The 24,356-nt window shown below is 42.4% G+C and overlaps 1 protein-coding gene across 3 annotated transcripts; it reads left to right on the top strand.

Annotated features, from left to right (window-relative positions):
• Positions 1-122: 122 nt before the first annotated feature.
• Positions 123-23,106, top strand: LOC146173848 (endoplasmic reticulum membrane-associated RNA degradation protein-like). Of its 3 annotated transcripts, none has more exons than XM_084585579.1 (16): positions 123-411; positions 1,551-1,696; positions 3,321-3,422; positions 4,483-4,572; positions 6,748-6,845; positions 7,660-7,799; positions 9,284-9,395; positions 10,942-11,044; positions 11,782-11,811; positions 12,435-12,503; positions 15,739-15,903; positions 16,067-16,147; positions 18,404-18,558; positions 20,576-20,806; positions 22,648-22,761; positions 22,898-23,106. In XM_084585579.1, exons 1-16 carry the CDS (start codon positions 270-272, stop codon positions 23,070-23,072), a joined length of 1,953 nt encoding a protein of 650 aa, XP_084441705.1. In that variant the 5' UTR covers positions 123-269; the 3' UTR covers positions 23,073-23,106. The 3 variants fall into 3 exon arrangements, with proteins under 3 accessions (XP_084441705.1, XP_084441706.1, XP_084441707.1); XM_084585581.1 differs by having other exon boundaries at positions 273-411; positions 3,310-3,422; XM_084585580.1 differs by lacking the exon at positions 3,321-3,422.
• The last annotated feature ends 1,250 nt before the right edge of the window (positions 23,107-24,356 follow it).

The following is a 24,356-nucleotide window of genomic DNA, read 5'->3' as shown; positions in this document are numbered from 1 at the left end:
TAATTACATCATAAATTAACTTAAAATTTATTTAAACTTAATTATTGTTATTTATTTTTTAATACATTTAACATTTGTTTTCCAAGTTTAGTGCGAAACTAAATCTTTGCCAAAATAGCACACCGTGAAGCGGGTGAAGCGCCGGGATGCGGGCATGCGGGTTTCGTCAGATTACGTGTTTAACATGATTGTATGCTGTCAAAAGCCGAAACCACGAAACCCAGCATTCAACAGTACTGACATGAGTGCGTTTTTTAGTGTAGCGAAGAATGAATATTGCAACATGCCTGTCCCCAAATGTTCGAAGGATGATATGCGAAGTGGGAATGTCCGAAGAGCTGCAGAATATCATCACCACCGCCTTTACTATTGACACGGTGCAGCTGCGAATTATTCTCGACTCATGTGAAGGTGCGTGTTCGGGACGCCTGCCTCTTATAACTTTGCCTTTGGGAACACTATACAAGTCTTGTGTTAACGTTCCTTAACGTTAGCTGGCTGACTTATAGTTAATTTATTGTCAAAGCACGTGAAACTCGTGGCACGACATTGTGAAACCTTGACATCGCGTCACTCTGCGGTTTCTATCCGGGGATCGAAATGTGACGCCAGTTCTCCTTTATTTCTTTATGTTTCGTTCTATTATTAATGCGAAAGCATTACTTCGCTATGTTCGCAGATTTCTGTCCGCAGGCCGTGTCCGCAGGCCGCGTCCGCAGCAGTTGTAATTGAGAAGTGGTAGAGGCAGTAGAGGTTAACGAGTGGTGTCAATCGATAGAGGGTGACGTAATGTTGTTGCCGAAAAAATAATTAGGCCAATAAGTTAATTAGGTAATTAGAATAACTGGGTCGCAGGAAAGAAAAGGCGCAGTATCTGTCACACTTGTTTTGTGGACACCTGAACCGTGTGTAAGGGAAGGGATGAAGGTGGGAGTGGAAGCGGAAAGAGAGAAATGGGTGCTGGTAGTATGATGTCGACGATGTGACCGGAAGTAGAGCCGAAAAAAGGGCATAGGAAGGGATTGGCGTGCAGTTTGAAAGCACCAAAGACTAAAATGAAATAAGCAACCAGAAGCAACCAACAGCAGTATCCCTGCTTACGCATTACTCCAATGCAGATTCTGCAGTGCACTTTAATTTTTTCCGTAGCGCTGTGATTTACTTACGAGACTGTAGAGTATAATGTCCCAAAGTGGCTCGGGCTGTGGGGACATTGTAGTTTACAACAAGTGGTTATTTAACGTGCGTTAATATCGCTGTGCATGCGAGCAATTTTGCATTTCGCCTCCATCGAAATAGACAAACCCCTTCTATTTTCCAGACCTGGGGAAATCCCAAGTGTTATTTCCTTCCAGAATTGTTTAGCTTATGCACTCTTTGGTTGGCCCTAATTTCCGAATTGCCTTTAACTCTCCAATCACAGACAGACTCGAAGTATTATGCTTTTATATATACCAGCTATATTTCATTTGCTGTGTCTTTGGGCATTCACACTTCATCTTTGGTGCAACCCACTGACCTATTGTTGACTTTCAAAACTTTCTTTCAAGGTGGAAACGCCGATGAGACATGGCACTGTCGAGCATTGAAATGTCTATCACCAGCCATCCACTGTATCAAGAATGTTTATGCCAAGCTGCCCCTCAACAGTCTTCAGAGCAAATTGGACATCTTGCGGTGGAGCGGTGCAGAGGAGGTACGGGGAGCTCTGTAATCACTTCTGCAAGTTGTTGCCTAGGGCCACTTTATTCCATTGTCATCATCATATTCAGCTTAACAATGCCACATATCCAAGTCCAAAAACGCCCACTGCAGTACAAAGGCCTCTTCTATATCTCTCCAATTAACCCAGCCTGTACTGGCTGCAGCAACCTTATCAACACAAACTCCCTAACCTCATTCACTCATCACATTTTTTACTTTCACACGTCCCCTCCTGCGCTTACCTTTCTCGGAATCCAGTCCGTTACCATTTTTAGGCATTGTTTATCTTAAATTGCCTTTGCCATTTGTGATGATTGTGGGGTAATGACCGTCTTTGTTTTTTGCTGCCGTCGATGTCAAGTATATTTACTGAATGAAAAAACAGGCAAAGCATAATGACTAGTTAAAAAATTTGGAGTGTGCTTAAGTTTCGCCTTAGGAGTAGACATGATATTGCCTTTAAAATTGCCTTTTTATTCCTAAACAGGAACTGCACAGAGTTTGCAATTGTGTTCCGCAAAGTTTCGGCATTGAGAAACGGGGGCGGAGCTTGGAAAAGTCTTAAACCTCTTTAGTTGGTTTGGTTTTTGGGGCCGGAAGACTCAATATCTGTCTCACTTTTCGGTGGACACTTACAATAAACAACATGTGATTGGAGGCACATATGTCATCGTTTTCAATCCCTGTCGTAAAGTAGCCTCCAACATGACCAGCAGATGGATGCTAAAAAGGAAGCGAAATGGTATGACACCACCCTAAACACTGCACAAATAATAGTTGCGTTAAAATTTTGAGGAAACAATGTGCATATTTTTTCTCAATTGCGAGATATAATGACCACTTTATGGCTGCGCAATTCTTATACGCTGTCATGTAAAAGCTTGGAAAATTGCTGTCGCAGATTGTCTGACTGTAGGGTGGGCGTTCATTTGCAGTGAGATTCTGCATACCTCATAGATGTTATCCGCAATAAACAATATGTTCCATGGATTGATGCTAGTTATACTTTAGTTATAAAATCTTCACAAGTGTTAACTGGATTTCATGGCAGGTGAGGCTGTTTGAAGTGCTGACCAATATTGTACAAGTTGCAGTAATGACTGTTAAACAATTCAGCTTTCCATGAAGCCATTCACAGAGATAATGAGCCGCTAGGCAATATTGCCTTAATCAACTGCTGTAAATATTTCCTTTGCAGCTAGAATTTAATTTGTTTGCACTGCAAGTCCTGTTGTGAGAAAAAGCTCATGTGCAGTGTCTAGGGTAATTTTATATACATGCAGACTGCCACGGTTAGCATAGCTAAGAGAGGGAAATTCTCCACTCCACTTGTATAGGGAAGGAGGGAAAAGGTGGAAAGTGGCTGCTGTGGGAAGAACACTTTAAAGAAGCGACTTTGTGAAATTAGTATTGGTTAAGAATGACTGGTACAAATGAAAACAACTAACAGTCACTGAGCAAATTTAAAAAAAGTAAATAAAAGTAAGAAGAAGACCAAATGCTAACACATTGCAAGTAAACACCTCCAATTAAGCACCTCCATAATTCTTAGTGCAAGATGTGTTGAGGGGGGCGAGGGGAAAAACCCCGTGTATGTACGTGCAGTTTTCTTTCAGGACATCCAAGACTGTTTTCAACAGCTGCATTCGGGGAATCCTTGTGGACCCGTTCTTGCTGTGCTTCGAACCACTGCTATTCTGGAGCATTCTCTGGGCAATGTATGTGAAACAGTCGCTTCCTTATGTTGTCAGGGGAGGGTGGGTAGTTGGTTGTACATTTTTTTAGATTTTTTATTGCGTTCTTTTGTTTATCATTTCTTTCTAGAAATATACAAGTAAGGCATAGAAATGACTTCGTGGAGGGTTCACTTGCTTGCAATCAGGCTGAATTTTGTGCAAGCATATTTGTCGTAGATTATTTTTTTTCCCACAAATGTGTTGGCAAGCCTTGCTCTGGTAGACATTATATTGACAAAAGAGCTTAAGTGCCATTAATATTTAATGCAAAAGGTTTGGCCTATGCATTATTGATAAGTAAATTAGTTGGTAAAAAATTAAGTACCACTACTACTAATGAGCTCTAATTTTTCCTAGCAGCTTTAATGATTTTCATTTCTAGCTTTTCTGATGCCATATATCTATATATGGTGCAACAATAAGTAGCTTTACGTCAACTAGACAACTGTGCAAGCATCACTTATTTATTCTAGACGAGTGTGAAACAGGAGAAAACAGAAGCAGGAACCAATAACGAGAATTAATGTTAGTGAAAATATGCACAACATAAATGTCAAACAGCAAAATTCAGACTTTCTTTCTTTCATGGGGAGCGTAACTATAAGAAAGTAGCATGTCGTGTAAGAGATCAAAGAATTATTATCATTAATGCTCTGCCGACATTTGTTGAATTGCAGAGTTTGACATGCAAAAGCTTAGCAGATATATATACCTTTCAATTTTCTTCTATTCAGTCACAAGCTACAGGCATATACGTACTGGTCGGAATGTGGTGGCTGAAACTTTATTTTATTGTTTAAGTGACTAGCTTAAGACATGCTGCCTAGCACCGTCTCTGTCCTGACCATATACATCCCAAGACTGAATGAAAGTGAGAAATTTTTGTTTTGCCACCAATTTAACTACAAGAAACAAATCTTTCTGAAAGTTTTGCAGCATTTTGACCTATAGGCCATACAGCTTTTATTCAGAAAGGCAGGTGTTTTTGACCATACAAGTCGAAGGTGTGAAACCAGAAAGTTGATATTAGTCTATCTTGCAGGTGCTTTTTGGGAAAAATGTCCAGATCCCATTTCTTCTGAAAGACATCCTGACAGCCCCGCAACTTCATGAAGTCTTTGGTCCCGAACTTGTGAGCCTGCCTGATGTTTAAAAAACATGTACAGGTGTGGACGTAAGTAAATAGAGAGTGCTATTCTGTTCTAATCTACTATCATGCCTTCCCTATGGGACAAAAAAAAACATAATTTGTCCATGAGTCAGTCAACTCACGTCCACCATGGCTTCCAGTTTCAATTAGGCAGAGAGTAAGAATAGCTAGAGGGCAGTAGTATGGCTCTGTTTACTTTGGTCCGTGCCTGTGCCTGTACATTGTCACTGCCTCCCTGTGCTTCCTAAAGGCACGCGCTCCTGATTTTTGGCACTATGCTTCTGTCACTGTCAGTTGCCATTCACTGACATAGGTGATGTGTTGGCATTTTATGAGATTCCTTTTTGAAGCAAAAGCATCACTACCCCACCTCGGGCTAAGAGCAGTGACAGCTGATGTTTGACCTTCAGTGGGTCAGAGGACAAAATGTGGCTGTAAGCAAAGGCTATGCAACAACCATATGGTGTAGCACCACCTTTGACCTTTAATTGGAAGTGTGGCTATAAGCGAAGACCACACTGACTGTATCCCTTCAATCCCCAGCTGAGGACGCAAACCACTACATCATGCCGTATTCGTGAGAAACAGATTCTAATTCTCCTTGTTTAGCGTGAAGATGATAGTAGCAATGATACTGAAGATGCAGTCAGCGGTGATTGTGATCATGATAGTAGTTATGGTAATGACGGTGCAGTTAGTGATAATGACGTTGATGGTAATAGTGGTGACAATGGCAGTGCATTTAGTTCGTAATGATAGTGATGATGAGTAACAAGAAACGTGGCCAAACCTTGCTAAGGTTTCATTTTGTCTGGGTTTTGGGCTTAGCAGGGTTAAACCACAGCAATTTTTATATTCATGAATATGTGTGATGTAGAATTGGTTTGGCACATTGCGTGTTGCAGGAAGTGCTAGTTATCGCATTGCTCTTGCTCGGATGATGGCAGCAGTGCTACACTTTTTGTTTTGTGCGTTTTAGTATCTGCTTGCGACCACGCTTAAATGTCTTTGAATTTGTGTACTTGCGACTATGTCATAAATGTTGCCACTCAAAAGGGGAAAAGAAAAAGTAAATTTTATGAAAGCATCACAAGAGAAGTGAAGTGAGTGAGATGAGCCCATAGAGTAAAACGATGCTCTCTCAACCAAGGACCTTTGGGCCGCAAGGTTGTAGGTGGACAGAGCCACCTCCAAATCCTTCCACGTTGGGTTCGCTTTACGGTCTAGAGCTTGATTGTCTCGGCAAGCCCTTACCATGTTGTGATAAATGTCAGTTCTGGCCGCAAAACGTATTGAGCTAATAAGGAATCGAGAGTTAATGGTGTGCAGTATAGCTGGGCTGTTGTATGGCTGTTTAGATGTCTACCGTGACACTCCTTAGATTTATCCAGTCACTTAGTGTCTCCTGTTAGCATTTGTCTCATTAAGCAGTCATGTTGAAGCATTTCTCTACATATAATAAGAGATTGGGGTTGTCATGTGAGGGGAATTATGAAGGATCCCAGGAAAGGAATGCTCAATCTACGGCGTGTGCACGTTTGCTCCCGTCGAGCCCGTGATGATCGACAGCTTTGTGTGAGGCCTGGCGACTTGCTTGGATTAAGGTTTTAGCTGACCTGGAGAGATATCCTGCCTGGCATGTAGTTTCTGTAGGTGGCTTGGGAGTCACTAACAATGCACGTGGCTTTGATGTGTGTTACGGCTAATGCAATCGCTGCCTCTTCCGTGTGTGTGATTTCTCAATTGTCAGCCCCACGATCATATGGCCTCAGCGAGTGACGGCACATGTCCTGAGGAATCTCTATTGCAAAAAGTGCTAATTGTTTTAGTTACATAGGAGTGTTAAGTTAATTACCTACTCAGTGTGGAAGAACATTTACAAGAAAATTAAGATAAAGCACAGAGCGAAGTGTAATGTTGTGATTGTTTATTATGGAATTAATCACTCACCTGTGGAGGATAGAGTGCCCTAATTGCTACAGGTTGACATGCAATGCACTGCACTGGCGTGCCAGTACTGCATGTGGTTGTGGACCATACTGTTGTTCACATGAGAAACCACGACAAAAGATATAGTTGTCTCATGCTAACAGTGAACAGAACAATTCAGGTAGAAGTCTTGCAGAGCTGCTTGTTGTATTTTGTTTTGCCATGCAGATGCAGCTTCTCCAGGTCATTGTGGGACCCCCCCACTCTCTGAACTTGAGGAACATTGTCTGGCATGGGTTCGTGAGGCCAGAGGAAGTGGACAGCAGGTGAGGCTCTCTCGGTATGAAAGCCATAAAAAAAATGATGGGTCACGATCAGCTATATGTGACCACGAGGCGCCACCATGTACTAGCAAGCGCATGTCCGCTACCAGTGGAATACCAGCAGAGTTGAAGTAAGGACCAGCATGTGGTCGAAGCGTACCGCCAAACAGTACAGTAGACCGGTACAGTATCAGTGTGGGACAGGGAGTACCCACAGCACTCCAGTTCAAGTCGTCATGTTCTGATTGAAAATTTGACCAGTTCTTTACTGTGGCTTAAATATTGTTATCTCATTTGTACTTTGCTAGTGTTTTTCTTAGTACTTGTCTTTACGCAGCCTGGGTCTACGTGTTCCACCCATTAAGCACATTGGGGAGGCCTGGCACGTCTTATGTGTCGTGGGTGGCCTTGCTTACGATGAGGCTCCCTCATTTATGCAGTTCCATTGTTTCAAAAGGCTTTGATGAAGTCACTCTGCCCGCTTTATTTTGTGTTTAATAATCGTTAGCGCTCAGAGGTCATGTAGGAAAGCTTGGGATAAATGCTTCCTTTTTCTTTTTTTCTAAAGAATTTGCTCTAGGCTCTGACACTAAGAGTGGTGAATACAGGGTGCTGTGTCAAAGCAGGAAGCCGAAAGCGGTGATGGCAAGGAAGCTAACACACAGTGGTCTGCATTGTTGGGGTGTTCCAGGCGCTTTGGGAACTGCCTCAGAGTTTCACATAGAATGCGTTCTGCTGAAATCAATATAGGGAGAATTCCCAAATTATTGTGGCTGCCTCAGAAAACATCAGAGAGTGCCTTTCATTCTCAATGCAGGTATGCCTACCTCCTGATTTGCATTATCCTAAGCCTGGGTGAACAAATGAACTACCGTTGTGCTACTGAGATGCACAGTCGACGACAGCGGGAGCGTTTTTCAATGGAGAAGCAGACGGCGGCGTTGGATGACTTTGATGGTAAGCAGGACTATGCCCTTTTCCATGGTAAACAGGGCTAGGATTGGACTATCGTGACTGAAAACTGGAAAGGAAAAGAGTCTGACATTGTCCTTCTTCTTTTTTGTTGATTAAGAGGCTCTGGGCACAGGCATTTGAGGCTCAGAAAAGCTTTGTAAACTGCTTGCTTGTGTTCTAAATTTTTGCAAAAGAATTTTGAACCTTTTCAGAACATGGTTTGGGGAATGCGATGCTGTTTTGTGTGTACTCCACAGGGTGACGGATACACAAAAATGATTTGGTAGGGCGCATTCCCATTTACTCCCCCCGTTTTGAATCGGGTATTTGAATCTCATATTAAAAATGTGTGGAGCATATCACCTTACGTTTGTGATTCATATTTTAGTGGGAGACCTCTGTTGAGTTCGTTAAAAAAAAATAAATGCTGTTTTCATATTTGTCTTTTACTTTATGACTAGGCCTGCCAGCACAATATTTGTCTTGATGGAGTATAGACATGAAACTTTACTTGTTTGTTTCCTTCTCTGAATTAGTGTGTAAGGAATTAGTATGCATACGAAGATAACTGTGTGGTACTTGCAAGCTACTGTCTATTGGCCAATAATTTACAATTGAAATTTTTTTCTGACTCGTTTGGTTTGGGTTTTAACACCTATATGATGCCGGAATTCAGTGCAGGCTTCATGAGATATATATAAACTGCAACATGACTGGGTCTTCAGTCATTTTAGTTGACTACACTGATTGAACCAGCCTGCCTGAGGGGCCGTAATGAGTAGCAATTTTGTCATTTTTTTTATTCCTTACACTATCCATTCTGAACTCTTCCATCACATCCGTTTCCTGGCTAGCAAAGTGAAAACTGGATGAGCATGAGAGAAAATTTCAGTCATGAATTATATTCCCATTATAGGTGCATACCATGGGGTCACGTGTGTGTAATGTTTTATGTGCTCAACAATACATGAAAAACATGCAACCGAACGAAAAAAAAAAGTCTGAACTGAGTTGTTGCAAGTGTATGCTGGAAAACACACTTTTTCTGCATTACGGTGATCACAGCATTCTTATCTAATTGAAGAAAAGAAAAACAAATTTGTTGCTAATAAAGGTTGCCTTTTCCGTACACATAATTTCCACGGTTTGCATCCTTTAAACTGAGCAAGACTGGAAGTGAAGGGTATGGGCAGTTTTATAGTCCGCATTATATTTTTCTGTGACCAGTTTTCGTGATATTTGTACTGTACACCATACAGCCATTGCAACAAATTTTGCCAGCATCCTGGTAGCCATTTTATATCTTCCCTGATATTTTTTTCTTCTGAGGCAAATGGTGACTGGTAAATGGTTTCCATGAATTTCAGTGGGGTGTGTTAGTTTCTGGCCAAATTTTTTGTTTATTTATTACTGGGCTTTGAGTGTGTGCAATAGCTTATAATAAGCAGATGTGCTACGTTCTTGCCTTGTCTCATCTGTGGTTTCAGGCCTACCTTTTAATGAAGATGAGTTTTTGTCAACTCTGGAGACAAGTTTCCTGGTTCTACCTGGGCGGATGCCTTTCTGGACAGCCTGCGTAGACCTTTTGAGAAAAGCTTCGTGAGTGTTCTTTATTACTTTCTTATTAATTTTTCATGGCTGTTGAAACACTTTTACTCAACAGGACATAGCAAGAGAAAACGTGGCGATTCCAATGTATTAAAATAATTATTCAGGCTATGTTTTTGCGCCCATAGCTTTTCAACTGTTCAGACATGCAAGATGCAGCGTCTGAAATACAAATGGCAGACGCCAGTTTGCGGCTGAAAATATGGCACAGTGTGCACGCGTTCTTCGCAGGTGAAACCAGCAGAAGGTAGAGATAACATTCTCCCATTATTGCCCACAATCGCCAAATTTCTGTTGAACCATGTCTAAGGCCTGAGTACATCTTATAAAAGTTTTACATGTGTGTTTCTGTAGAATGCAATATTACATAGTTGGGCCAGTTCTGCCCACTAGGTGCAGGTTGTCAGATCTTATAGAATTATTCAAAATTCTTGAAAAGGACGGGGCAAAAAGAGGCACGGTGTCAACATGTTTGTGCCACTTTATGTCCCTTTTTTTTCGCGCAGTTATGAATTTGGCGAACCTGTGGACCAACTGGGTCAACTTCATGTCTCCCTTAAGTTCAGATCTTACATGTGATCTTATCTTACCTTCATCATCTGTTCACCAAGTTGCATCTAAATGCTGAAGTCTTAACAGGACATGCTGGGCTCAACGTAGTCATTGTAATTATACTACATGACAGGAGCAAGAGGGGAGAGGGGGGCATTGCCCTCCTGTCCTTTCACTGATTTGCTTGATCACACTTCTGACAAACACTCTAATTACAGGAAGTTAATAATGCTGAGCTAGCATGGCCCATCAAGCATTTTGTTTCAGTAATATGAACCATGTACGTCCCTACAGAGATGATGATTAACCGGCCTCTGTTCGTGGACATGATTAACCGAATTTAGACAGGCTATGCACGGATATTGATCACAGTTGATGTGCGCATATTTACAGAGTAGCCTATCTCAATTTAAGTTTTATATGCGTAAACAAAATAAGCCTTGAAAAAGGACAAAGGAATAGGGTGTATAAAATAAAACGTCAAAGAATAAAACAGATTATACAAAAACTAGAAGTCTCACCCCTCACTTAAAGTACAGTTCTAAAGTCCTTGCAAAATAAAGTACAGTTCTAAAGTCCTTGCAAAATGATTGCATATAGCAAACTGTAGTCTGAAAACAGTAACCTTTGTGACAGAGAGGCTTCTGATGAGTGTTAAGTTTTTGGAAACTTGATTTCGGGAAATGTCTAGCTGTGGCATATCTGAAGAGTAGTTACAATACAGTTCTTTTCTTCGGGCTGTGTTATCACTGAAACGTAACAAATGAATTTAAAATCTTCTAGTTTAGAAAAATTAACTACACAGCATTTGTTTTTTTAAAGGCATAATCAGTGTTTTAATTATATTAAAATCTTGGACAAATTGAAAATTGGGAAGTATTTGCTGTCAATAGGGCATTGTACAGTATTGTTAAGTGTGCTTGTGGAAGGCATATTTTAAATGGTTGACGATGCTGTTGCCTCTTTGCTCATTTGTTGTCTTCAGGTATGCCAGCTGCCTGATTTTGGCCTTACCCCAGCTAGAATGCATGCTCAGGGTCCTCTACACAAAGGTCAACGACTGCTCCCACCGTCTTTTGACAGCGGAGGTGAGCGCCCACCTGCTGGCAAAACTGAAGTTTTCACTTTGAGAAGCTTGTGCAACTTTAGCTACATGCAGTCATTGTAAATAACTTGATGAGAAGACGTTATCAACGTCTTTGGGGGTCAATTTTCTAAAGGCCAAAGTTAAGGCTACTGGTGCTCGAATAAACTGTGCAGGAGGTCTGTAAAAAGATGAACGGAATGATTACGAGGGATCTAGTTGTGTGCACTTGGTGTTTTCTATGTAGTATGGCTTGTGCATTGCACGTTCACACAATAGTTTTCTAGAAATGAAATGCGGCGAACATCCTTGGTGAAATTTATGCACTTCGCATACAGTTCATAGCAGATGGCATTACAGTTACTGTTAATGTTGCTTGTGCAGAAATTCAGAGAAATGGAGTGCTTCTTGGTGTTCTTGTGTAGGTGTGGACATTGCACCTTCACGCGCTGCTTCCTGATGTCATCGCTGTCACGCTGTGTTCGGACAATTTCCAACCACACTTCATATTTAATGAGCTTGGTTGAATAGCACATGAGGACAGTTTTATCTTGTGAATGTCTGTGGCACAACGCATTCGGCCCTGCTTAACCTTACTGAATTCATTTCTCACATGTCGTGCATTAGTGTATTAAAAGCTGCATTAGTTGTTCTCCTATTTATGATGTAATAGTTTGATGCACTCGCAACACCTTATTTACACCTTACTTGTTGCAAACTGCATTTCTTTTCTTTCTCCAGATGGCTACATTCTATACGACCCTGGACGAAGTAAGATACCCACCGACATTCCTCTGGTGAATGGGGTTGTGGTGCACATGATGTACAGGGACTAAACATTCACTTGTGTGTTCCCTCCTTTGTAATGAGGCATAGGAAATTGATATGCATGGATCGCCATGTGCAATTTGCCTATGACTGCTAAATAATTATTATTTCAATTTTTGTTTCTTTTCAACTGTTTCAGATTTGGCTTAAAGAGCCAAACAGTGGTGAAAGAAATTGCTTATGTTAGTCTTTTTTTTTTTTTTTTCGCGCCTCACGTGACTGACTCGTAACTTCAGTGTCACAGCCATTGTTCCAACTGTTGAAACTGAAGCCCAGACAGCATGTTTGAGCACAAATTAGGAATTTTTTGTTGTCACAGGGCCCCACTTGTCCTTGCCCTGACTGTCCCGGATCAGGAATCCAATAATTACGAGGAAGTCCGCGCGGCTGGCAATAAGTTTCTATTATTTTGTTGGATAAGCCACTGTGTGCCGAACAAGGGCGTTTTTCTCACATTGTTATTGTATTAACAACAGATACAAGTTGGACTGGGTCACTGCTTGCTTGTTACTCGGTTGTCTTATACCATGAACTTAGAGGTGGAGCTTGCTTTTCCCCTTGTGTAGATTCTTGCGAAGGAAGTGGAGCCTGGTGTACAGAATGATCTCAGGTCAACACTTGGAGATGCTCACTTTGTAAGTTTGTTTTGCTCACTTCCACTTTTTTGCTTTAACTCCAGCTAGCTTGGCAAGGGCCTACTTGTCTTGATTTACTTAGTGCTTCTTTTCATAATGGTAGAGGTTTGGTTTTTTTCTGATTTTTTACCGCGACAGTGTTAAAGGCTCTATTCTCTGAAAAATCCAGCTTTATACGGCTGTCACACAGGGATTTCGAAGGTCAGTAAAATGATTGTCTATCAACTTGAAGGCCTTTGAATGTGGCCACACGGGCGTTTTCAATGGCCATTGAGTCGATGGTCGATGGTCTATCGGTTCAGTGGGACAGCTCAGAACTCTATTGAGATCTCGAAGGCCTTCGAACATTGTGCAAGGTTGCTATCATTGACCCGAGGGGTGCCACGCGCACTCTCATGCACAATGTGTTTATGATACAAAAACATGAACAAGAGTTACTTTACATCTTTAATTTACAGGGTAAAATACTAGTGTGCGCAGTAATTAAAAAATAGCATCGCTCTTTTTTAAGGTGCATTATTTTCGTACACCCTACCACTGTAATATGCACCGCCGAGAAATCAAACACAATGAAAAGCACAGCTGTATGAATGCATATAAAAAAACAAAACAAAGTTGTCCTTTTATAACAACTAAAAATCTGCAGTTACAAAACAGGGTAACAGTTATATTTTGCTTTGCATTTGCAGAAAGGTTTTAGTTCATTAAGCAAAACCGAACGCAACGATAGTGGCACCACAAAAGTTTGGTGGCAAACACCAGAACTATTTCAGCAGCTTTTGAATTTTGCCGTGTAGCAGCGGCCCAACTCCTTTGAGTTCAATCGCGATTGAGAATCTCAAAGGCTATCGACTCAATCGCAATTATCGAACGAGGATTATCAAGAAGTGCCGGCAAATAGGTATGAGCCATTAGCACACTCACATCATATCTTTAAAGGCGGAACATAAGTGTCTCACGAACTTTAATTTTATTTTGTTGTATTACTAAAGTTTGCCCTTTTTTAACTTGAGCTCAGGGACTAGCTCCAGCATGCGTATTGAAGTTTTTTACTTTTATGGATTGATAAACGTAAGCAAGCGGGCGTCATTTGTTTTATTTATCCACTTAAGGCTTCGACTTCAACCATTCAATCAATAGGGTAAGCACATAATTGTAGAGCTTAAAGGTATGCTCAATAAAAAAAATTGCCTCTGAGATTTCCAGCGCAGATGGTAGCTATCGCATTGGGAGCGACCAAAACAATCCACTTTATGAACAGAAATGAGCAGAAAGTGAGTATTTTAATGAATATTTCTCAAATCGCCGCACCTAGCAGGCTCCTGTGAAAGCTCTGACAAAACCGGATATCACACACAACTACCCCCATCGCGGCTGGTCGCACCTGTTCATTATTCCTTTCCCCTGTGGCACTCACAAAACGTAGGGAAAAACGTGGTTTTATTTTATTTTATTATTATGTTTTTGTGCTGCTCGTGTTTCTGCGCACAATTCCTCTTTCCCTCCCACCGCGCAAGCAATTGTCTGCAATACACGCCCTCCATATGTGTCCCCTCTTGACCTCCCTCGTGTGCAGCATTCCACACTTCGCAGCATTGTGCACGACGTGACGCGGGGAAACCGACACTGCGTGTAGCCGGTCAACCAACTTCAGGTGCGGAGGCGGCGGCGGCGGCGGGATCGCAGGGCCATGACGTTGCTGAGGGTAGTTGTGACGTCACACCCGCCAGCTCACAGTCAGGAGCGCGCTACCTCTGACCCGGCGGCCGCTCAGAAAACATTAAAAATACAGCCATCCGCTCAAAACTAACCCGAATAATGTGTCTGTATTAGTGTAATCGTGTCTTAAGAATGCAATTGTGGTATTTCTCAATATTCTTGGATATTTGTTCAATATACCTTTAACTGTCATCATGCCGTGTGATAGCGACAACCATTTCGTTCTCATTGATGCAAGTAGAAATTTGGACCCGCCCATGTTGTTAAAACCATGTCAACACAGTTTGGTAAAACTTTTTGATGTGTTGCTTTTGCCGTCAACTACATTAGGTTCACTAATAAGCTCCATTACTGCCAATCATTCTGGATGTAATGAATCCGTAATATTCTGCTATGCTTGAAAGTATAATGTATAGTGCAATCTTTTTTTTTTTTTTTGTGATTTCAGTGGTAGCTAAAGCAGTCTTTGCCACCATGCTTCATAGCTGCAAGAAGAAACCAGATTTTACTTACCTTTCGCCTTACATTTTACCTTTCACTTACCTTTTTATTTACCTTACCATTGCTCATGGTAAGCAGGTGCAAAGAAGGTGGCTCTGGATGTGTAAAAAAGGTAGTGCAGGTCATCGAGGGAGGGAAAGGCAGAGAAAAAGTGCAGTGGGGTGCGGAAAGCAGAGAAAATCAGAGAGGCTTACGACTGGCCAGTTTACAATACAGATTAAGAGTCGCATAGTAGTGATGGCACCTATGGTTTACCTGAATAGTTTGATATTGCATTTGTAACTGCCATAATATTTCTCTTGAAATTCCCGCAAATGATGAAATTCCACGCAACTGCATATTTGTGCAAATAATGTAAATTAGGCATTTTTTTCTCTCATACTGCCATTCCCACTGGTGCACCAGAATGGTAGAGACAGAAAAGAGAATGTGGCACCTAATAAACTGTTCCATGAAAAGTGCTTAAATAAATCATCAATTTTTCTTGCAGTTGATGAAAACTAAGGTCTTAGTCATGGCCATATGATTTATCCACTGGTCTAGCAGGTTTCGCTCTTTAGTTAGGCTAGCCATTACTGTGGTTTATGGCTTCTATTGCGCCTTCATAGGGACAGGTGCAGTGAGGACTTTCTGTGGGGTGGGTGGTGTCGTTGAAATTATGTTCTGTTGTAAGTGGAAATGCCTTTGTTTGTTTGGTGGCCTGTTACAACGTTATTCAAGTGGACAAAAGAGGGGACACCCAGGGCACTATGTTCTGAGCAGCTTATATGCAACCAATTTTGGTCTTGGGGAGCACACTGTTAATGTGGCAGTGGCATAATAAGTTTTTTGCCCTGTAAGATATTATTAAGCCTAGAGCTTTTTGTTCTGTGCAGTTATTGCCAAAAGGCTCAGTTCAGGGTCATCGATGTTATGTAGCATTCCCTACGAGGTTGTTATTAGCTGCAACTATGGAAAACAGGGTGCAAGACATTAAGGCATGTCAAGCCTTCTTTGTTGCATGATTAAAATGCAGGAGATGTACCAGGACTTGTTTTCTTACCTTGAAGGGCCGAGGTTACGGGACAAGATATCCCACGGCGAAGTGAACCTGGAAACTGTCGGCGAAAGACTCGTTCATCACGTCCTTCACCTTGCAGCACTCACTAGTAGCATAGAACTGGCAAACGACACAGGTGAGGTAAGTGGGTAGACCAGTTTGGTATGTTTGTGGATCATGTCATTTTGTGTCTTTCCATCTCTGTACACCTGATATATGATGTCAGTAAAAACAATGCTTGTTCGGCCGTCCTTTCTAGAGATTCAGCTATTTCAAACAATGAAATTTCTTCTTTTTATTGCAGAACAACTACGTCACAGCTCTGAGGAAGATTTCAAAGAGCTATCAGGCGCATTTCCATCCTACTCGACTTCTGACTAAAAAGGTACGCCAGAGCACGTGTTGCATTCAGCTATATTTGGAATGCGTTCTCTATCTTAGTTTCACGTGCCGGAATGCGGCTTTATACCCCTGTCACACGGGCACTTGTAAGGCCTTGAGAATTAAGGTTCTTTGCTCCAAAGGCGGTTGACGCGCAGCTACACGGCAAAGTCGTAGGCCCTTTGCGATAAAGGCCCGTAGCGGGAAAGGCGGTCGTTAGCGGCCTTCAGCTTCGTAAAGGAGCGGCCCGAACATGAACGCCACGGAGCGGACTAAAAAGAACAAAAAAAAAAAAGAAAAAAGCTGACACAAATATAACTTTTAATATTATATTTAGCCTAATTGACGCTACTTAAAGCTGACCATATGGAGCGATTTTCCCGCGGCAAACCTCGCGAACAGCCGCCCGGCGGCCGTTCACTGCTGACCAAGCAGGCTACTGCTTGGAGTCGTGTGTGCCGGCGATACGAAAAAACTCATAAAAAGTGTGCTAAATTTTGTTGTTGCCATAAATATTAAGTCAAATGTCAAAACTGAGTCCTTCTTGAGGATCACTGAGCCTTGCAAGCAAGTTTGTGCTCACAGCCGGCTGCCACCGTTGCGGCGCGGCTGCTGCAGCCCACCTGCACGCCAGCTCCGTTAAAAAGTGAAGCCGAAATTAATCTTATTTTGCTTTTATTACTAGAGAATGGGACTGAGAGTTAGGCAGTTTTATGAGTAGACCATTTACTATAGCACGAAGGAATTTCATAGCGCTGTTTCATGTGCCATCGATGCGAAACAAAACAGGCCTAGCGACGATTAGGGAGCAGCGCTCGGCCAGAGCACTGTTGTCCGCCGCGCTAGCGGCCTGCACCGCTTTGGTAAGGTCGCGTTATAAGGGGCTGTAAGCGTTGCGATTTTACCTACTTTGATGATGGAGACGAAGTGGGACCTTTTGCGACGTTCCGCTCAACAACACTCGCTCAAACTCTGCTGCAAAGCGACGCGCCTGCAGTACGCCGTTGTTGCGGTGTCGGGCGTACTCGAAGGCTGTATGCAAGCGCTGTCGAACGCCATTTTACACGCTGCATATTATATTTTGATGTGTTGCTCTTGAAATGTCATTTAGTGTGAAAAGTGCGTTGTTGAAGCGGACCAGCTCGTGTGTTTTCTCTCTCGGGCGCCGCCGCCGCCAGTGTTTTGCTGCATGTGGTACGGCACGACGACGGTGCGTCAGCGGTCCGCCGCACCGCATGAAGTTCGCAAAATTCGCTCCATGGGGTGGTCTTTTAGGCGGTAACTTCGCATTTCAATGAACTTTAAAAATCTCCGAGTGTTGATAGAATAGTTCGAACGTTTCCGCAGCTGCATCGACATATGATGTCTTCTTGTGATTTTGCACTTTGCTTTCACGTCCTGGGTCTCGTCGCTCATGGTTGTAACACGCACGTTGATTACGTTGATTGAACACACCCTATAAAACTTTATTCGAAATTCGCACAAGTAAATCATGCTTCGCACGCGAGCACGCGGTACCAGGCGGAACGACGAGTGCGTGTCTACCGTGGTCAGAATGGAAAGGAAAACAGAAAATCTTGTCACTAAACATCCGCTTCAAACCTTCAGAATCTTTTTATATTAAAGAGTCAAGCGCAGCGGTTGACAGCCGTTGTGATTGCCGCTTGACAGATGACGCTCACGGAGAATACTTGAATTATCATCATCATCGCCATCTATCTCCTTTGCACTTGCCGTTTAGCTGCGCTGCTTCTCCTTTTTAGTTTTGCTCCTTTAATGCAATACAGCTCTTTTGCAGTAAAGACCTTGGAAAAGTGCTGTGTGACTGGGGTATTAAAGTTTCGGCAAAAGCTTGTTACTGCTTTGCCTAACTTCAGAAGCTCACTCAAGTGATGAACTTCAAAAAGGGTTGCATTGCATTGTTTAGCAAGTTTGAATGTAACAACTGAATTGGCACAGATGAGGGGGGCTCTTAGCAGAGCTCTCCTTTAGTACCCCATCATTTGCAGATGGCCCGGTCAATCAACCAGAATGAAAATGTTGCATATTTCCCACTTCAGTTCTTCTAGTAGCACTTGTCTAAATCCTAATAGCCGTGCCAACTTTCTAGTAATAATTAACTTCTTCTTGTGTGCCTTCAACTTCATTGGTGTGAAGGTGTACTGTGTCAGCATTTTGTTAATCTAAACACCTTGTGTAGCAAATGCGGAGGCGGCTTCATGACCTACACAGTTGAGTGAGACAACTCTTAAATTTGCAGACGCTGCATGCTGTTGACAAACTGCACTCCCTCAAGAGGCACCTGGAGGGCTGTGTTGACGTACCCTCCGAAGCTAACAAAGATGGGCTGGATGCCTGCCTTTCCCTTCTGGGCAAAGGATGGGACATCGAACTGCCGAGAGCCTGGGATTTAAGGTTGGTGCTGCTACAGGTCTACTTTCTGAATGGGCAACTGCCTTGTATGGTTTAACGCTTCTTTGTTTCGTTGTGTCTCTGTCTAATATATATTGTGAGCTAGTGCAAAGCGTAATTTCGTCATGAAATCTCTTGTCTGTTTTGTAATCAGTTGTGCTATCTGGCGATCAGCTCACAAGCACTTCTGATTTTTGAAAAAGGAATTACCGCCCACATACGCGGCACTCAGTTTCTGCAGAGCCAGGCTGTACAAACATTTGTAAAATTGACGTCTCAGCTTTCATGACCTTTCTTGAAGGTTTTAATCAAGAGTTGGCATTATATTTAAGGGTTATACTCATGCTCATGCATAGTCATTGATGTCTGCCTGTCATCAAAATAAGTATTCTCTCCATGAGTTCAAATGTCCACCTGTAGTTAAAAAATAGGTTTCTTCTTGGCAAGTGCAAAGCTTTTACCTTGCCTCAAAGTGGCTGTAAGGCTGCAGGGGTCTATTTTCAAATGTTTTGGCCTGCACGTCAAAGAAAGTGGCGCAGATGGAAAGGCCGAGAAATCTCCAGAGAGAAGCGCAGGCGATTACGTAATCCCGGCCACCACGCTGCACCTCCTCACTCCCGTGAACATGAGCGAGAAGGCACGCTGGCCCACGCATGCATCCCACACCACAGACCTGGTCCTCCTCACTTCGTGTCCTTGAAAAGGCTGCCCATGCAGACCCCATGTCGTCCGGGAAATTCTAGTGCTCTTTGACAGATATTTGAGAATGCGCCGTGCTGTGACCAGTGGTTCTCGACGAGGCTACAGTTGCAATAGCAGGCAGGCTCCACCTTGGACCAAGTCGTAAAGAGAGCTATGGGCTCAAGTTTCAGTTAGCGTGCCAGCTCGTGGAGCTGTGCTTAGTTAACAGCCTGCCTCTCTTGTAGTATAGCAACCTCTCTGCCTTTTGTAAATAGCTTCTGTACTTTGTATTGTTATTGTTTATAATGTTATTTCAAGTGTGTCATCCTTCGTCTCGCTTTGTGTGTGAACTGCACGTCACCTGCCAAGTCGACAAGCATCTCAAAAGTCAAGGGGCTAAAGAATACAATGAACCTGACTTTACTGTGGCCACTATTATGCTCATTCGTTTGCTTTCCTGGAAACACCTCAAGGGATTGGTAATGAGAGCATCGTCAGGAAATAGAGTGATGTAGTTCAAAATGCAATGTATTTTCCTCACTAATTTACAGTTGCATGTCCCTTCAATGCATTGCAATACTTATGCATTTGAGTTCTTGGCTCTGAAAATATGTTTAATAGTTTGCCTTGGTTCATTAGGCTTAATGTCTCAAAGAGACTCGGGCTGTGCGAGAGACGCCGTAGTGGAGGGCTCTGGATAATTTCGACCACCTGGGTTTCTTTAACGTGCACTGATATCACACAGCACATGAATTCATTGCTTTTAAGTTTTCACCTTATTGAAAAGCAGCTGCCATGACTGAGATTGACACTGCGACCTTGGGTTCTGCAGTTCAGCATAACCACTCATAAGCTTCTCTTAAATGGCACACAGAATCTCTTAGGGGAAGAGAATGAGTTGTGATCAGATGTTGTCTAATACCGTCACTCCATAGTACCCAACCCACTTTGCCAAGCTAGGGTGAATCTTTCTGAGTCAATTTTACTTAGGTAAACTGTTGGTGGCAGGTGCTTTCTAATGCTGTCATGTGCAAAACAATGGATGGAACACATGCTTGGCTGTCAAGGTTGATGAGCATATAAAGCATTCATGTCAAGGCTGGAATAGTGCTTGCACAAAAAGTCCACCCATCTGTCCTCACCAGCTTGGTCGCAGTTTGTCCAGCTGCTTCGCATTAATTTACAGGTCTTCAGATAGCGTTTAAAAAAATTTTATTCACTGGTGTGATTGTTACAGGAGTTTTAAATTTAATTCACCTACAGCTAGGTTTATTTAGCATTACTGCCTTCCTTTCAAATTTTGCTTGCCTTAAAATTAATTTTATCTCATACACTGCAGCCTCCTTGCAGATGTTGATTTCCTGGCGGCGTCCATTGCAGACAGTGTTCCGGCCACTGTCTTCAGGCCTAGAAGGGAGCTGATGGTGGTCACGCTGCTAAGGCAGATATGTGACGAAGCCTGTGTCTCCCTGGACCAAATAAACGCCACGCTGGCTTCGAGGGCTGAGAATCTGAGCTCCCGGGGATTACGTTCACGGCAACGAGACAACTACAAGAGACTGGCGGAATGGTACGCATGACGTTGGAGGCAAGCAGCTAAAGGAGCAACCATGGAAAAGTTCTGAAACGGCCTTATGCTTATGGGTACTTGTTAGGCCTGTGCAGATGAATATTCAACAATTTCGAATATTCAGCTGAATATTCAAGCACTTGAATCAATCCAAACATTTTGTATTCAAAATCTGGAAGTATTTGCTTCAAGCGAGGAACTTTTGCAGAACACTTGATTTGCATGGTTTTGGTTTAAGGCGGCACCTCTAAGATGGTACTGTAGCACATGCCTGCGTGGCCGCATGAATGGCAGAGCTCATCTGCATGTGCACGCGGCAACAAACGAGCAGGTGTGAGCATGGCACCCGGATCTGTAACTGTCAGGTGTCTGCACATGCGTTACCTGTGCCATGCATATGGAGGAGCCAGCATAGCAGCGTGCATTAATAGGAGGATGCAAGTCACGCGACTTCTGTGGGATGAGCCTGGGCTGACTGCAGCTGCCACGTCTGCATTTTCCCACTTTAAATTGGGTAATCAAGTGTGATAAGCGCTAACAAGGAACTAGCATGAGGTATATGGAGAGAGGCGCTTGTTTCCTGTGCCTGACATGGGGTAGCGCAAGGCACGCAGGGACGGAGCACGTATACCTAGCTGGTTTCCCTGGAGTCTCCGCATAAAAACAGCAACCATGCAGTGGTGCAGTCACAGTTAAAACCAGTGGTTGGAGATCCCACAAGTGTATCGACTCTCTCAATTTTCATTGGTCACTGTTGCAAAAGGTCGACACAACTTTAATGAGTGTGACAAAGATTCAATACACTCTTTTTTTCGTGCAGTGGCCTTGTGTCTTGGGATCATAGAAGTTTTGGATGTGTTTATTGTTCCGATCAATTTTTTTGCATGCTAGGAGTATTCAAAACGTGTGCTTTGAAGTTACTGGAAGAAGATCACTATTTGTGTTAAACCAGAAAACTATTATTCATACAGGCCTAGCACTTGTCTAGCACTTGTCTTTTGGCTTGCCCTTGTATTATGCTGTTTATTCACATTGTTTATTATTCATTTAGTTATGTTGTTTTTTAGTTAGTCCCATTATGTTAACATTTGCTTTTAACATAATGCTTTTCATGCATCTTCCTTTCTGTATGTGGGCACCAAATAGCCCACCTGTGAGGCTTAGCTTGCATGAGGAAGGGCTGAGTGTCACAGGTTAATTATTGTAGTATGCTTCTCACATTGTTGGAACACCTCAACCATTCACTAATATCTCCCATTATCTACACTTAGTAGGCACAAGTCACAGCTAGAATAATGCTCTATGTCCTCTGCAGTAATTCTGATTTGTCTTACTTGATTTTATAGTAGTCAGCATCGTGTATTGCTCAACCATGATTACAGTTAAGCTTTGTATTTTGTGTATCTATCAAGCTGACACTCGTGGCTTATACATTCTAATGTAGCATGAGCCACTTGAGAACAGTTTGTTCAATTTTAGTTAGTCATCTTGGTGAAAAAAGTTGCTGTTTATGAAAAGGTCTCGACGCTTAACACAGTACTTATAGTTGTTTATCATCTCGCTGCGAGAAAATGCATTGCTTTTTGCTCAGCCTCCACAATTTGCACTTTTATCTATCGGGCTCCCTAATTGGCTTATTATTTGTAATTTTGTTTTTGAGCAAACATTCTATGTGTACCTCCTGTCGTGGACATTGCCGTATTTATTACCATATCTTGCATTAGCTTCTTCAACGCTGGTCACAAAAGCTGGCAGCTGTTTTGGAGAAGGAAATCGCTTATCTCCTAAAGCAAGCAATTTTGTCAAGCACAGCTAAAGTATTTTTTTTTCCTCTTTTTCAGTGTGCCTATACTGTATGATGGCATTGCTCTAACTCTCTGGATCACTTATTGCTGTCTTCAAAGAATCAATGACACTGACAGACTTGATGAGTTGCAGTTCGGGAAGCTATTGAGGTAAGTATCTAAGGCTCACTTGATTCGTATGAAGACAAACTGGATTAACATTAAACCGAATACTTTTTAGTTTGTTACAAGTCTTCTTTAGCTTTTCTGGCCACTAATACAGTTTCTTTTTTTCTCGCCTTTCCAGGGTATTGAAGGCAGTGGTGAAATTTATAGAAAATTTGCATTCCCTGACGTCTCCGACCCAAAACCGCTGGCTAGAGTCATGCAAGCTGTGCAAGGAAAGCATAGCACTGGTCCTACGGTCGCTGAAAAATGACTCCACCACACTTTTCCTGTCACTTAGGCACTCCATCTTATGACGCATGGAAGAATAATAAAATACCGTCATTTGTATGTTGTTCTCTTTTGAGCAACACGAGTGTTCTTAGAACTATCCTTAACGTCCTTTGGAGGTGTTGCTATATATTTTTTTTTATGTGTGTGTGTGTATATTGCAGTGTAGCACCAATGCTGTAGAAGTGGAAGAAAACGAGCCTAGGTAAAAGGTGCGTGGTGCGACAAAGTTGACATACAAAGAGGACACAAGAGACTCGCTGGTTAGTTGAGCGCTCGGCTGGAATGCTGAACTGACATTGAACTCGCTCATACGGTTTGGTGGAGGTGCAGGGCAATATACAAAATTACAGCTGTGTATCCTGGGCCGAAAACTTTCAGAACAGTTTCTCCCACAGTATTGATTTATTAAGGCGAAAGCCTTTAATGCCTCACGCTGTTGTGGACAAAATGTGTCCCGCTTTTGTGGGAACTCTGATTGGCCTAGGCGGGATGACGTCATAGAGGTCTCGACCAATCACAGAGCACCACTGCAGTATGCGCGAATGCATGCCTTATATGGCCATATGTCAATCAATTGTCAATTACTAATCATTGACTAAATAATAAATTACTAATTGATGATTAGGTAATTAAGTAATGTATAATTGCCTTTTTCATGACTAAATAATTAATGACTAATTGATTAATTAATAATCAGTGTCAATTGCATAGCAGAATGCGGCACTCAGGCTTTCGCCTTTCACTACTTTAGTCGCTAAAGTTCCTCGTAATTTTTTGCTGTCAGATTTAGCTTTGCATACTCTTTTGCCTGTTTTGCGAATCATCGCGAAGCAATCGGGTATTTAGACTTGCACGGTTTGGGCACAAGAAATGGAAAACTGATGCCCCTTCTGACTTAGTCTTCACAAAAATAAGTAAAGTTAGTCAAGTAAATTGCTATTACTCATCACGCATACATAATTAACCAGGCAGAGGAGAAACACTGCTGCTCATCTTTGTACGTACCAATCTTTCTTGATAGGTGGTGACACTGGTTTTGCATGGCTGGCTGAATTGCACTTCCGATGCACCGGTCACGTGGGCAGTTTGAATGATTGGGGCAATGGATATCAGGCTCAGTAGGGATCAGCTGGCTTCATACGGCAGTTTTCAGTGACTTGAGATTGATGGAGACCGACTCAGCAGAGATTTGCGAGTGATAACGGGAAATCTTAAGGGTAGTTGAGAGGAGCCTGACATGCACCAGACATTAAAAAAGTTAAACTTATAGCAAACAAATTAATTTTTTTCTTATAGCAAAATTTGCC

Source organism: Amblyomma maculatum, chromosome 11 (assembly GCF_055883805.1).
Source record: "Amblyomma maculatum isolate TAMU_Amacu chromosome 11, ASM5588380v1, whole genome shotgun sequence".
Classification (NCBI taxonomy): domain Eukaryota; kingdom Metazoa; phylum Arthropoda; class Arachnida; order Ixodida; family Ixodidae; genus Amblyomma; species Amblyomma maculatum.
This window is presented reverse-complemented; position numbering and strand designations above follow the sequence as displayed.